Genomic DNA, 14,113 nt, shown 5'->3' on the forward strand with positions numbered 1-14,113 from the left:
TTCTCATTTACTCCGAGCTCTACATGCTTAATTTCATGTTTCTAGCTTTAATTTTAAAGAAAACTCAAAAAAGTACCTGTGTAGAACGAAAAAGTAGCGAAAAGTCCCTTTATTATTAATTTCATGTTTCTATTTCAATATCATAGAAAACTCAAAAAGGACCAGTTGGAGAATGAAAAGTACCAAAAAATATCACTTGATACCGGGGTTCCAAATAACACCCCATTAGGATATTTAGTGTTTCTAAATTTAAAAATTTTATCTAAATTGGATCATTGTGGTTGAATAAAATCAAATTTCCCGTTTTTACCCCTTTTGGTACTTTTTTCCTCCCCATTAACGAAATAAAAATTCTATTCCAAAAAGTTGCAACATCGTAGTGGGAGCCTGTTATTATGTATTCATATATAAGTTAATAAACCAAAAACAATGTTTTATGAAAAAAGTACCAAAAATAGGTACAATTTTAACCCCTTAAACGTCCGAATATCCAAAAAGTACTAAATTCATATTTTTATTTTTTCGTTAAGTTATGAAGGAGTCAAATATATTTTTTGAATGTGCACTGGTTTAAAAGATACATGGGGTGCGAAAAAAGTACCAAAATACAGTTTTTACCCGTTTATTCCCTAAAGGGGCCGAATTTTAAAAAAGTACCAGACACCTGTCCGTTTATTTTTTAAATGAACGGCGATAAGCTTTAAACTGTTTTTGTATCTTTTCTAGTTTAGGAGATATAAGGTTACCGAATTTACCCGTTTTTACCCTTTTTTACCCCCTAAACATTCGAATTTCCAAAAATCCCGTCTTAGTGGATCTATTTGGCGGGAGACCAACCTCCTGTCCAAATTTCAGCTCTTTAGCTTCAACCGTTTAGGCTGTGCGATGATGAATCAGTCAGTGAATCAGTCAGTCAGTCAGCAAGGTTAGAATTTTATATATATAGATATACTAGCTATACCCAGTGTGCTTTGCTACCCTAAAAACAGTATAAATAAAAACCGCACTTTATGATTTTTGAAGATTCTAGTTCTGTTAGTTTCCCAGTTATACGAATTTTTATTTCAATCCATATGGGAGGTACCATAGCCCATTTTGATAGTCCACAATAGGGGTATGGTACCTCCCATGTTCACATGAATGTGAAAATTCTTTCTGCAAAATTGTAGGATTCTATATTCAAGTATTCACATGTCAGAGTTGTTAGCGCAAAATTTAAGGATTTTAGCTGTAATAGTATCTCAGATATACAAATCTTTGTATTTAATTCATATAAAATGTTCCAAGAACCCAAAATGAATGTCCGCACATTTTACTTCCAAATGTTTACTTTTATGTTAATTTTAAGATTCTACCTCTAATAGTTTCTAGATAAACGAATTTTTGTATTTAATTCATATGGGAAGTACTACTTCCCATATTGCTAGTCTGCCAATTTATTACCCAAATGTTAAAATGAATGTCAAAGTTCTTCGTGCTAAATTTGAGGATTCTAGATATGATAGTTTCCCTGATAAACGAATTTTTTATTTAATTCATATGGGAGGTACCACGGCCCCTATTGCTAGTCCGCCAATTTTTTGTCCTAAGTATTCATGTTGATACTAAAGTGGCTCAGAAAAATTAGAGGGCTCTAGTTGTTATATTTTCTCAGATAAGGCTTTCTTTATATGGGAGGGGCCACGCCTCCATATAAAAAAAACGGACTATAGCTAGTCCGCCCATATTGTCCACATATGTTCTTGTGGATGTCAAAGTTCTCCATACAACTCTAGCTGTTGCAGTTTCTTATTATGTATGTGGGCGTGGCAATTTGCCCACATAAAATTTTAAAATAAAAAGTAGCCTATAGTTCCCCCAAAATGATCACATAGTTGTTAAAGAGCTTCGTGCAAAAAAGTTTCCCAAATAAACTATTTTTATACCCTCCACCACCATCAGTGGTGATAGAGGGTACATATAACTTTGTCTGTCCGTCCTTCCGTCTGTCTGTCTATCTGTGTCACGTTAAAACGAAGCCATAGAAATTCTCGAAATTCACCCAAAACAGTTTGGTATTGAAAATCAGTAAAATCGGTTCACGACGTAAAAAGTTATGAGTTAAAATTTCAGACTACCTCGAAAAAAATAACGTTTTTTTTTCCCAATTTTTAAGTAGTTTTCTCAGAAACTACCAAATTATTTCGATGAATTTTGTTACACATTTTTTTGTGTCAGGGATCAATTATGTTCAAACTCATAACATTTGATCCAATATTTCCCATAGCCCCCATACAAAGGTGTATATTCCCGGAAATTAGTTTATCGTTAATAACTCCCTCAAATATATCGGTATCAACACAAAATTTTGTACATACAAATATAATATGAATAGAAATCATACTACCAACGTAGATCTCAGTCGGCCCACATTTGGTCATAGCTCCCATATAAGGTCCACCTCCAAAAATCACCTAAACGCACTTATTTCATTGATAAATAAAGCTTTTGTGATATAATTCGAGATGAATATGTTTTGCGTACATACAAATCATTCTACCAAATTTCTTTTCGTATTGGTCCATTATTAGTCGTAGCTCCCCTATAAGGCCCACTTCCGAAAATCACTTAAATGCACATATTTCATTGATAAATAAAGGTATCTTGATAAAATTCGACACAAATATGTTTCGTCTATACATGAACTACTCTACGAATTTTTTTTCGGATATGACCATAATTGGTCATAACTCCCATATAAGGTCCACTTCCGAAAATCACTTAAACGCATATATTACATTGATAAATAAAGCTAAAGTTGAACTTGAATATGTTTTGTGTACATATAAATCATAATACGAAATTTTTCTGGAGAGTCCCGTAATTGGTCATAGCTCCTATTAAAAGTCCACTTCCGAAAATCAATTAAACGCACATATTTTATTAATTAATAAATCTATTGGAGTAATATTCGACTTGAATTTCTTTTTTTGCATATAAATCAATATACGAAATTTTTTCTTGATCGGTCCATAATTGGTCACAACTCCCATATAAGGATCATTTCCGGAAATTACTTAAACGCACATTGAAATCAAAGTCATAAAATTCTACATAAATGTATATTTTGTATATATAAATCGTTATACGGAATTTTACTTCTGAAAATCACTTAATACCACTTAATTCATTATTAAATGATTATATCCAAATAAAATTCCACATGTGTATGTTTGTTTATAGATAAATAATTTTAGTAAAATGTTTGCAACTGGCCTATTAATATAAAATTTTATGAACCTTATCAAAATTAGTTCCAAATATGCATAAATGTTAGTACCCTCAGTACGGAAACAAAAACGTTGTCAAGTTATCTAAAAATTAGATAGTTAAATGAGTTTTAATAAAAACTAGCTTGCTGGTGGAGGGTATTTAAGATTCGGCATAGCCGAATATAGCACTCTAACTTGTTTTGTATGTGTTTACTTAAAAATACATCCCTGACCTAATGCGACTTGCTTGTTTTTTGAATCATTTCAAAAAATGAAGAGAGCCATACGACTGTCAAATTTTTCATCCGTATTTTCTCTAAATAACATATTGCGTTTAGACGATGCCATCCGTTCTCTTCTACACAAAGTTTTGACAGATCATATTACTTGTGTGCTCGTGTGAAGGGGGCTTTAGTGGCATAAACATAGCATTTACATACTAGGTATGTACATCTTTCCCACTGAATTTTACAAATTTGCGCAATATTTTGATTCACAATGCATATTATATTTGTTGTCAATACATTTTTATTTTTGAATATACTTGGTACATTTTTATAACTATATACTATATATGATAAATATAAATATATTTTTTTGCATTTTATTTGAACAATTCATAAATAGACGTTTAATTGTACACATAAATAAATATGTATTCAGTTTTTTTGAAAAGATAATCAAATTATTTCGTTTTAAGCGGATTTTTTTCCGTTTTGATTTCCCACTATATCACCATTGTTCAGTTTAGAATCATCGTGCTCAATTTCATTTTTTATACCATTGCCAGTTTCTTCACTTAAAAGCGACTGTGTAATGGAAATAACATTGTTTCCAGTTTGTAGAGCGTCTACACTTGCAGCCAGTAACTGATCTTCAGGTTGCGAAAACATCAGTTGCTTATTATTCTTGGGTGAAATTTCTACAGGGTCACTCTTGAATTTCTCCACTGTCATGATGGTTGTTGTAACAGCATTGCCATCGTCACTAGTGATGAATGTAGATTATATGTTATAAAGTTTAAATAGAAACTTTTCTTATGTTTACTTTAATTACCTAGTTTTCATGACGACACTCGTCTGTTTACTATCGGAAAGTTGATCAACACTTTCTGGTATTTTGGCTTGAAGTTCTTGCAACATATCTGAAAATATGAAAAAAAATAAATTTTTATGAAAATTAATATAATATTTTATATAGTTATATGTACATTTAAAGAGTTCCATTTATACGGAACCTAAAATATATTGATATTGGTTCCAATGATTGAATGGCATGTGTATCAGTTAGTGTTTATAAAAAACCGACTTTTGGAAAAACCGGTTTTTCGGATAACCGAAAATTGACCATTTCCAGAAAACCGGTTTATCGGTTAACCGAATATACAAAAACCGGTTAACCGAAATGTTTGGAAATCTTTAAAATATTATAATATTTAGTTGAAAAATGTCATTTTGCGAAATATTATGAATTACTTAATAAGACGTACATAATAAATCATAAGAAAACAAACTTTAACAGATCTGAAGATATTATTGATTCGTTAGGTATATGGAAGATGTCATAAGAGGGATAAATTGACCTTTGAATATATAATGCATCTATATCAATAAACAAGTAAGAAACTACAGTCGAACGTGGCCGACCATATGATACCCTACACCAATTACCAATATTATTTGTGATTCATTTTCAATAATAAAGAACATATGTTGAATTTTTCTTGGTTCCAAATTTATTGAAGAACAAGTCAGAGTCCTATATTCGGCTATGCCGAATCTTAAATACCCTCCACCTGTAAGCTACTTTTTATGAAAACCCTTATAAATATTACTAGATACATACGTATTTAATAAATTGTGAAAGTTTAAATTGTGCTTCCGTGATGAGTGTACTATCATTTAGAAACCATATATACCTTTTATGGAGATATGGCCAATTATTGACCAATCCGAACAAAATTTCATAGAATGATTTTAGATAAAAAACACACTGTGTCGGATTTTATCCGTATATATTTATAATTGAATGAAATATATTGGAAAAAGTGACTTATGGAAATGGGCCTTATATGAGAACTAAGACCAATTATGCATTGATCCTAATTTTAAAAAAAAAAGATTTCTTATATACACAAATATCCTTATTCCGATATCTTTATTTATCAATGAAATGTGCGATTTTCTGAAGTGAATCTTATATGACAGATATGAACAATTATGGACCGATCCGTAAAAAACGTATTTTTATAGCCTATTTATACACTACACCACTTTAAAGTATACCAATCGGCTTAGAATCATTTTCTGAGTCGATTTGGCTATGTCCGTCCGTCCGTTCATATAAACCTTGTAACCAAACTACAGTGATGCCAGGAGATTTTTTTCAGAAATCCCTACGCTAATGAGAAAAAATCCCTTTTTTCCCTACACCCACTTCTCATTTTCCCTACATTTTTCCCTACACTACTTTTTTCCATTTTTTTCAAAGTTTATCTTAAAAAAATACAAAAATAACATCAAAAACTAAAATATTAGCTCCGTTTTATAATATACATATATGTATGTATTTTTTTTTTTTAATTTTTTGGAATGAAATTTCTAGAATTTAAATTTAAATTTTTTTTCTTTCAATTTTACATCATACAAATCTTCCAACCCTGACTCTTCAGTTAAGATTAAAAAAATCAATTGAAAAATTTATGGCAGTATATCGAATCGTGATAAAAATTTATTTTATGTGCCTCCAACAAAAAAATTTTCATAAAATAATTATTTTAAATAAGGTTTACTTTTGCGTTTACTTTTTGCGGTTTACTTTTATAAATTTTCAGAACATTAAATTCATTTTTTCAATCCTGAGTTACTGCATTAAGCCCCCGACAGTCAGAATATATCGCCCTACAGGATTGGCATAATCCAAAAAGTCGTTTCAAGAAAAATGGATATGAATATTTAATGACATTTAACTATTTTTTTAATAACTTTTAAACAAATCAAGGGGTTTTAAAAATCCAGATTCAGATAGTTGAGGTTAATATGTTTCTCATCTAAATTGAAATTAAATTTTTAGTTGTCTAATATTCACAAAAACGTGGGTTTTAGTTTTTACGTTTACAAAAAATCGATTTCACATCGAAAATAATAGACATATTTGAAATTTCATAAATCTATATGAAAGATTTTAGTATGTCGCATGTTTTGAAGACCTTAGTTCAAGAAAGCCGAATTTTGGATTATGCCAGTCTTGTAGCGATATGTAGGTACATATATTGTAGAAATTACAAGCGGAATTTTTACTAACGATACACTTAAAACTGATTTCATTTTTAATTTAAAAGTTTAATACATGAAAGAGTATATTTTTAGTTGTTAAAAACTATGAAATTGAAAAATCCCTACAATTTGACAATAGTAAGAAATCTTTCCCTTTTCCCTACACGTGAAATTTTTGAAAAAAATCCCTACAAAAAGGGAAAAATCCCTACACTTGGCATCACTGCCAAACTATAGGTCGCAATTTTGAAGATAATTCAATGAAATTTGGTACATGATTTTCTTTTGTTGGACGAAGCCTATTGAAAATGGTTAAGATCGGTCCATTATTTCACCTAGCCCCCATACAACTGAACCCCTGAATAGGGCTTGTAAAGCTTGTAATCAAACTTCAGGTCTCAATTTTGAAGATAATTCAATGAAATTAGGCACATCATCTTCTATTAATTTAATTATTAATTATTAATTTAATTAGTTTTTTTAGGGCATTATTTCACATTTGAAATGGGGAGTTATTTCATTATGAAATAATTCCTCAAAATTCAAAAATGAAATAAATCCTTAAAAATATTTTTGGGGAGTTATTTCATTTCATATTATTTCATTGTCACACGAAATAAATAATATATGTCTGATAGCCGGCCTTCGGCCGGGCTCAAGAATTTTATCCTCTGGGTTACATTGGACACCGGCTTCGCTAAGAATACACTCTCCTTGTATCAAAAGTGTTCGGCCTTAGGCCGGCTATTTAGGAAATATTTACTAAGCGAAGCCGGTGTTGGTCATATTTTTTTAAAAATGTCACTAAAACCGACTTGTGTCATAATTTGTTATTTTTAAATGGGAACTTATTTCATTTTAAAATTAGGGATTTGTTTCATCTATATATATAAAAAGCTTGCGTGACTGATTGACTGACTGATTCATCATCGCCCAGCCCAAACCGTTAAAGCTAGAACCATGAAATTTTGGTTATAGGTTCCTTTGGCATTGTATAGATAGAAACTCGAACGTTTAGGGGAAGAAATGGGTAAAAAAGGGTAAAATTAGTATCCTTTATATCTCCTAAAGAAGCAAAGATATAAATAAAATTCCAAATGTATCCTCTATTATACAAAAAAATAATTGATAGGTGTCTGGTACTTTTTTAAAAATCTAGACTTTATGGAGCTTAAAGGGTAAAAACTGTCCCCATAGAACCTTCCCTTAACCTATTTATCTTCGAAACAAATGACCACACAAATAAAACTTAAAATTTATCCTATTCTAATTAAATTCTATTAGAAATCCTTTCGGTACTTTTTAGAAATTCGGGCAATGAAGGGATGAAAACGGTGTCTAAAATTGGTACTTTTTTTAAAAAAATTTTTTCTCATTAGAATTATGATATGTATAATAATAAAATTTATATCACAAAATCGTAACTTATCAAAAAATAACAAATACAAATTTAGTACTTTTTAGAAAATTGTACCCATTTTTGGTACAGTTTTAATAAAACATTGTTTCCTATTTACCAACATACATATATGTATATTTATATAATTACGGGCCCTTAAACATTTCTTTTACTTAAATATGTACCAAAAAAATGGAAAAATCGGAAAATTTATTTTTATTCATACTTATTGGGCCAGTTGTGATAAATTTTGTAAAATTAATTAATTTAGTTACTCGAAATAAGATAATGGCATGTTATAACAAGGCCTATATAAGACCAAATTCTAAAAATAGTTTAATACTTTTTGAAACATATTTTTTTTGAGAAATTAAAAACAGATTTTAGACATTTTTCGTTTCTATCTATGATCTAAAAATTTAAGCACTGTATATTTAAAAGTTATAATATTAGACCTAGAAACATAAAATTAAACATGCAGCCCTGAGTGAATGAGAATTTATAATATGAGACTTTTGGTTACTTTTTCGATCTTTTACTGGTATTAATTAAACGTTTAATGAGAATAAACAACATGGAACGATAAAGTGTTCTTCAAAAGTTACTTTTTGAATTTTTTATAATATTGAACCTAGAAATATGAAATTGAACATGAAGGGTCCACAGTGTGTGAGTATCTAAATGCGAACTTTTAGTACTTTTTCGTTCTTCAACGAATACCTTTTATGATTTCTATAATATAAGAGGACTTTTTGGGTACTTTGGAGTTTTTCGAAAGGTGTTTTTTAGCTTTTCAATAATATTGGTCAGAAACATAAAATTAAACACACATGGTTCTGTGCATGGAAATCTGTATGAATGTTATTCAGCTGGTACTTTTTGAGTTTTCTATAATATTGAAATATAAATTAAAAAAGAAGTGTTTTATGGTTCTTTTTTGTTTTTTTTTTCGTAGAAACATAAAATATGGAAGGGACTTTTGGTTCTTTTTCGCTCTACTTTCTGATTTTTCTATATAATTGGACTTAGAGGCATAAAATTAAACACACAGGGTTCCAGTTGAATGGAAATCTGCACAAAGGGAATATTTTTTACTTTTTCGTTCCTCAGCCGGTAATTAAGGAGATTTCTAAAGTAATTATTCCCAAATATATTAAATAAACATTAAAGGTCCTTTGTGGATTATCAATAATATTGGTCTTAGAAACATCAAATTTAGCATGCAGGGTTCTGAATGAAAGGAAATGTGTATGAAGGTACTTTGATACTTTTTATTTTTTAACTGGTACTTTCAAAATTTTCTATAATATCTCTTTTTGATATTTCTACAATATAATAAACGGTCCTACGTGAATTAAAACCTATATGAAAGTACTTTTTTCTCAATGGTACTCTTTAAATTTTCTTTTACATTAAATCTAGAAACAAAAAACGAAAAATCTATAAGAAAGATCTATAAGTTCCCGAGGCAAGGTATATTTATTTGGCTCCGTACTCAAAAAGTGGTCTCAGTAATAAAAAACTAGCAAATATTTTTACATAAAAAAATTCAATATACATACTTTGCTCAATAATACAGTCAAATATAGAAATCTTTCACTATACGAAAATAACAATTTAGTTAGTTATATGATAGAAACAATATAATTTGTTTTTATACATATATCGTCACATAAAACGCAAAAATCCCTAATTGTTCTCTTTTATTGCTTTATTTTTATTATTAAAAATTGTAATTTAATCTAATGTTTTTACATGAAATATGTGTTCTATTATATTTTTATAGTGCAAGTTTTATTGCATTTGTTGATCTCTGTGTAGCATCATAAATGATTTAAATGATTTACTTTTCAATTCATTCGTTATTTGTTTTTTATATATACATTTTTATTTTTCTTAATTACTATGTTTAAAATAAGCTTTTTAAACCTATGAATATAAGGCAAAATTTAGGTAATATTGTAAGTGATAATAGCTTTCTCCAATACCATTTGAATCAATACAAACAGAATTTTAACTTTGGAGATTTAAATTGCACAAGCTTTAATTTGAGGCCTAATTCTTCTAAGTTTAGTGAAATAAAGAAAATATTAGATGGTGAATTTTTAAATGTAGTCGGTTTCACTGAGACATGGTTGAAGGAGGAAATATCCTCTAATGCAATAAATATTCCTGGATATGTATGTCACAGAAATGACAGGCAAAGTGGTAGAGGTGGTGGTGTTATTCTCTATGTTTCTAAATTTATTGATCATAGAGATGTATTTGTTGGTAATGGTTATGGAATTGCAGAATGCTTGTTTATTGAACTTAATGTTAGGAATGTTAAAGTTTTGGTGGGTGTTGTTTATCTACCTCACTGGCACATTTTGCATTTAGAAGGACAGATATCAGAGTTACGTGTAAGATATTCGAATATTGTTATAATGGGTGATTTCAATAATAACCTTTTTGAACATAACACAAGTATTAGAGTGAGAGATATTTGCAGTAGACTTAATCTTTCTCTCATTCATAATTCTATGCCTACACATTTTTTTCATGATTCCAGTTCATTGCTGGATTATTTTTTAGTATCTTCCACTGAATTAGTTAAAACTTCTGGTCAGTTCCAGTGTCCTGGTATTACTAGACATTCTTTTATTTTTATCTCTGTTACAATTTTAGAGCCTTCTGCTAAAAATTTTTATGAATACTATGATTATAATGCAGTTGATATTGGGTTGTTGCAGTCTACAGTGCTTGAATGCAATCTTGATGATATGTTCTTGACAGACAATGTGGATAATCAGTTAGAAATTTTAAATAGAAGTTTGCAGTTTTTACATACCTTAGTTCCACCGCGAAAACGTTTTACTAGCAACTGTAATGAATCATGGATCAGTGATCCTAGAATTCAGTATTATGCCTCTATTAGGGTTCTTGCGTATGGTGAATATCAGCGTAATAAAAGTATTCACAATTGGAAAGTGTTTTGTCGATGTAAAAATCGAGTAAAATCAGTTATGAGAAGAATTAAGAGAATCGCACGTGGCTCAATTTTGGAAATAAAGATAGTAAAGCAATTTGGTCAATACTTAGGGAAAACGGAGTAGTAGATGACCGAGATCATTCCGTCAATCTTGATCCAGAACATTTGAATAATATGTTTTCCTCAAATCAAACAATAAACAGTGGCAGTGTTTCAAATTTTTCTGACTATCGAAAAAATGGTTTTTCCTTCCATAATATTGATGTTTCTGAAATGTTTACAGCTTTTAATTTGATTACGTCGAGGGCTGTTGGTTGTGATGGGTTTACGCTGAAGTTTATAGGACTCTTGATGCCATTTATTGGTAATTATGACCTGCATTTGGTTAAAACTATATTGACTACTTCGTATTTCCCATTATTGTGGAAGATCGCTAAGATTGTTCCCATTAGGAAGAATGCTGTTGTGGCAAGTGTTGATGAATTTAGACCAATATCTATATTGCCAATTTTGTCTAAAATGGTTGAACATATTATGAAGATTCAGCTTTTGACTCATGTCGATAATATTAGAATTCTGCATGATTGTCAATCTGGTTTTAGATATAATAGGAGTACTACATCATTACTAATTGGCCTTACTGACAGCATCAGGAACAGCATTTCTAGCAAAGGTGTTTGCATTTTGCTGTTCTTGGATTTATCTAAGGCTTTTGATAGAGTTAATCATTCACTTTTAGTTGATAAATTGCATTTCCATTATGGATTCTCCCGCTCAGCCTGTAAGTTGGTGTATTCTTATCTATCTGATAGAAGTCAATATGTTGTTTGCAGTGGACGTGCTTCTAGAGTGCTTCCAGTTCATAGTGAGGTTCCTCAGGGATCTGTTCTTGGGCCTCTTCTTTTTATAATGTTTATGAATGACCTATTCAGTACTATACCGAACAATATGTGTCTTCCATTTTCTTTTGCTGATGATGTGCAGTTGTTTTTTAAAAGCGGTGCTGAATTTCCTGATGTGTTACAGAATATGATAAATTATAATGTTGATTTGTTGCTTAACTGGATTTCTAATAATGACCTTATTATTAATACTGGTAAGACTAAGGCCTTGCTGTTTGGTAATTGTGGTGGTAATAACTTCTCAGTAACTTTGGGCAGTGATTCGATTGAGTTTGTAGATAGGATAAGGTGTCTTGGTGTCATTCTTGACAAATACAAACTTGAGTTTTGAAGGCCATATTAACTCAGTGGTATCCAGAGCAGTGATGCCAAGTGTAGGGATTTTTCCCTTTTTGTGGGGATTTTTTTCAAAAATTTCACGTGTAGGGAAAAAGGGAAAGATTTCTTACTATTGTCAAATTGTAGGGATTTTTCAATTTCATAGTTTTTAACAACTAAAAATATACTCTTTCATGTATTAAACTTTTAAATTAAAAATGAAATCAGTTTTAAGTGTATCGTTAGTAAAAATTCCGCTTGTAATTTCTACAATATATGTACCTACATATCGCTACAAGACGGGCATAATCCAAAATTCGGCTTTCTTGAACTAAGGTCTTCAAAACATGCGACATACTAAAATCTTTCATATAGATTTATGAAATTTCAAATATGTCTATTATTTTCGATGTGAAATCGATTTTTTGTAAACGTAAAAACTAAAACCCACGTTTTTGTGAATATTAGACAACTAAAAATTTAATTTCAATTTAGATGAGAAACATATTAACCTCAACTATCTGAATCTGGATTTTTAAAACCCCTTGATTTGTTTAAAAGTTATTTAAACAATAGTTAAATGTCATTAAATATTCATATCCATTTTTCTTGAAACGACTTTTTGGATTATAGATAGAGTAGTCGGGGGCTTAATGCAGTAACTCAGGATTGAAAAAATGAATTTAATGTTCTGAAAATTTATAAAAGTAAACCGCAAAAAGTAAACGCAAAAGTAAACCTTATTTAAAATAATTATTTTATGAAAATTTTTTGTTGGAGGCACATAAAATAAATTTTTATCACGATTCGATATACTGCCATAAATCTTTCAATTGTTTTTTTTAATCTTAACTGAAGAGTCAGGGTTGGAAGATTTGTATGATGTAAAATTGAAAGAAAAAAAAAAATTAAATTTAAATTCTAGAAATTTCATTCCTAAAAATTAAAAAAAATACATACATATATGTATATTATAAAACGTAGCTAATATTTTAGTTTTTGATGTTATGTTTGTATTTTTTTAAGATAAACTTTGAAAAAAAATGGAAAAAATAGTGTAGGGAAAAATGTAGGGAAAATAAAAAGTGGGTGTAGGGAAAAAAGGGATTTTTTCTCATAAGCGTAGGGATTTCTGAAAAAAATCTCCTGGCATCACTGATCCAGAGTTAATTTTACTTTGCGTAAATTATACAATTTAGATTTGTTACTTCTTTTTTATATTAAGGAGAGGGTTGTCCATTGACTTATTTTGCCTATTTTTTTATATGCCTTGGAAGTGTATAGTGGTACCTTGGGATATGTTTTAAAGAAGTTGAGATTGGCTTTTAATAGAGTGATACGATTCCTGTACTCTCTTAGAATACGGCAACATATTTCATCTTATGTTGTAAAATTTCTGGGACTTTCTTTTGAAGATTTTATAAAGTTTCGAAATTTTACACATTCTTATAAGTCTTATAAGTTGCAAACTCCAAAATATTTAGTTAACTTATTTGAATTTTGTAGATCTAATAGAAATAGACAATTAAAAATTTCACCATTAACTGCCATATTAGAAAGATCATTTCAGGTTAGAGTGGCACGTTCTTATTACCAAATTCTTTGAAATTATTTAATGTTTCTTCCGATACATACAAAAAAAAGGCTCTTCCGAGAATTATTCCAGAATAATTCTGTCCAATAGATGTAGTAGTGAAGTAGTATATGTTTTACTTAGTAATGCTTGTATATTTAACTGGTAATGAAATAATATGAAAAAAAAAAACAAAAATAGTCGACATTTAAGGCAAATTTAGTTACACTTAGTTACGTTCTGTTTTTATTGGGAAGTTGTGTTTTGTTTGTGCATACTAAGTGTAGGAAATGACTCATCCATTTGTTATAAGGTCATACATTGTCGTGTAGGTGTTTAGTGGTGGTATTTTGTATGTGCATTTGGCTTTGAATAATCTTCACCATCTTTCATGATGAAATAGTATTCTTGGTTCCATAACTGT

At 29.7% G+C, this 14,113-nt stretch overlaps 1 protein-coding gene across 1 annotated transcript in view; it reads right to left on the reverse strand.

Annotated features, from left to right (window-relative positions):
• Positions 1-3,824: 3,824 nt before the first annotated feature.
• The window catches only part of LOC119604770 (ankyrin-3-like), a 113,748-nt gene continuing 103,459 nt past the window's right edge, over positions 3,825-14,113 (reverse strand). Inside the window, 2 exon segments of the mRNA XM_037957599.1 lie at positions 3,825-4,238; positions 4,308-4,395. Of these exon segments, the coding sequence (XP_037813527.1) occupies positions 3,947-4,238; positions 4,308-4,395 (380 nt within the window). The 3' untranslated portion in view covers positions 3,825-3,946.

Source organism: Lucilia sericata, unplaced genomic scaffold (assembly GCF_015586225.1).
Source record: "Lucilia sericata isolate MDLA Ls3-8-SP2 unplaced genomic scaffold, ASM1558622v1 Contig000427F_arrow, whole genome shotgun sequence".
In the NCBI taxonomy this organism is placed as follows: Eukaryota; Metazoa; Arthropoda; class Insecta; order Diptera; family Calliphoridae; genus Lucilia; species Lucilia sericata.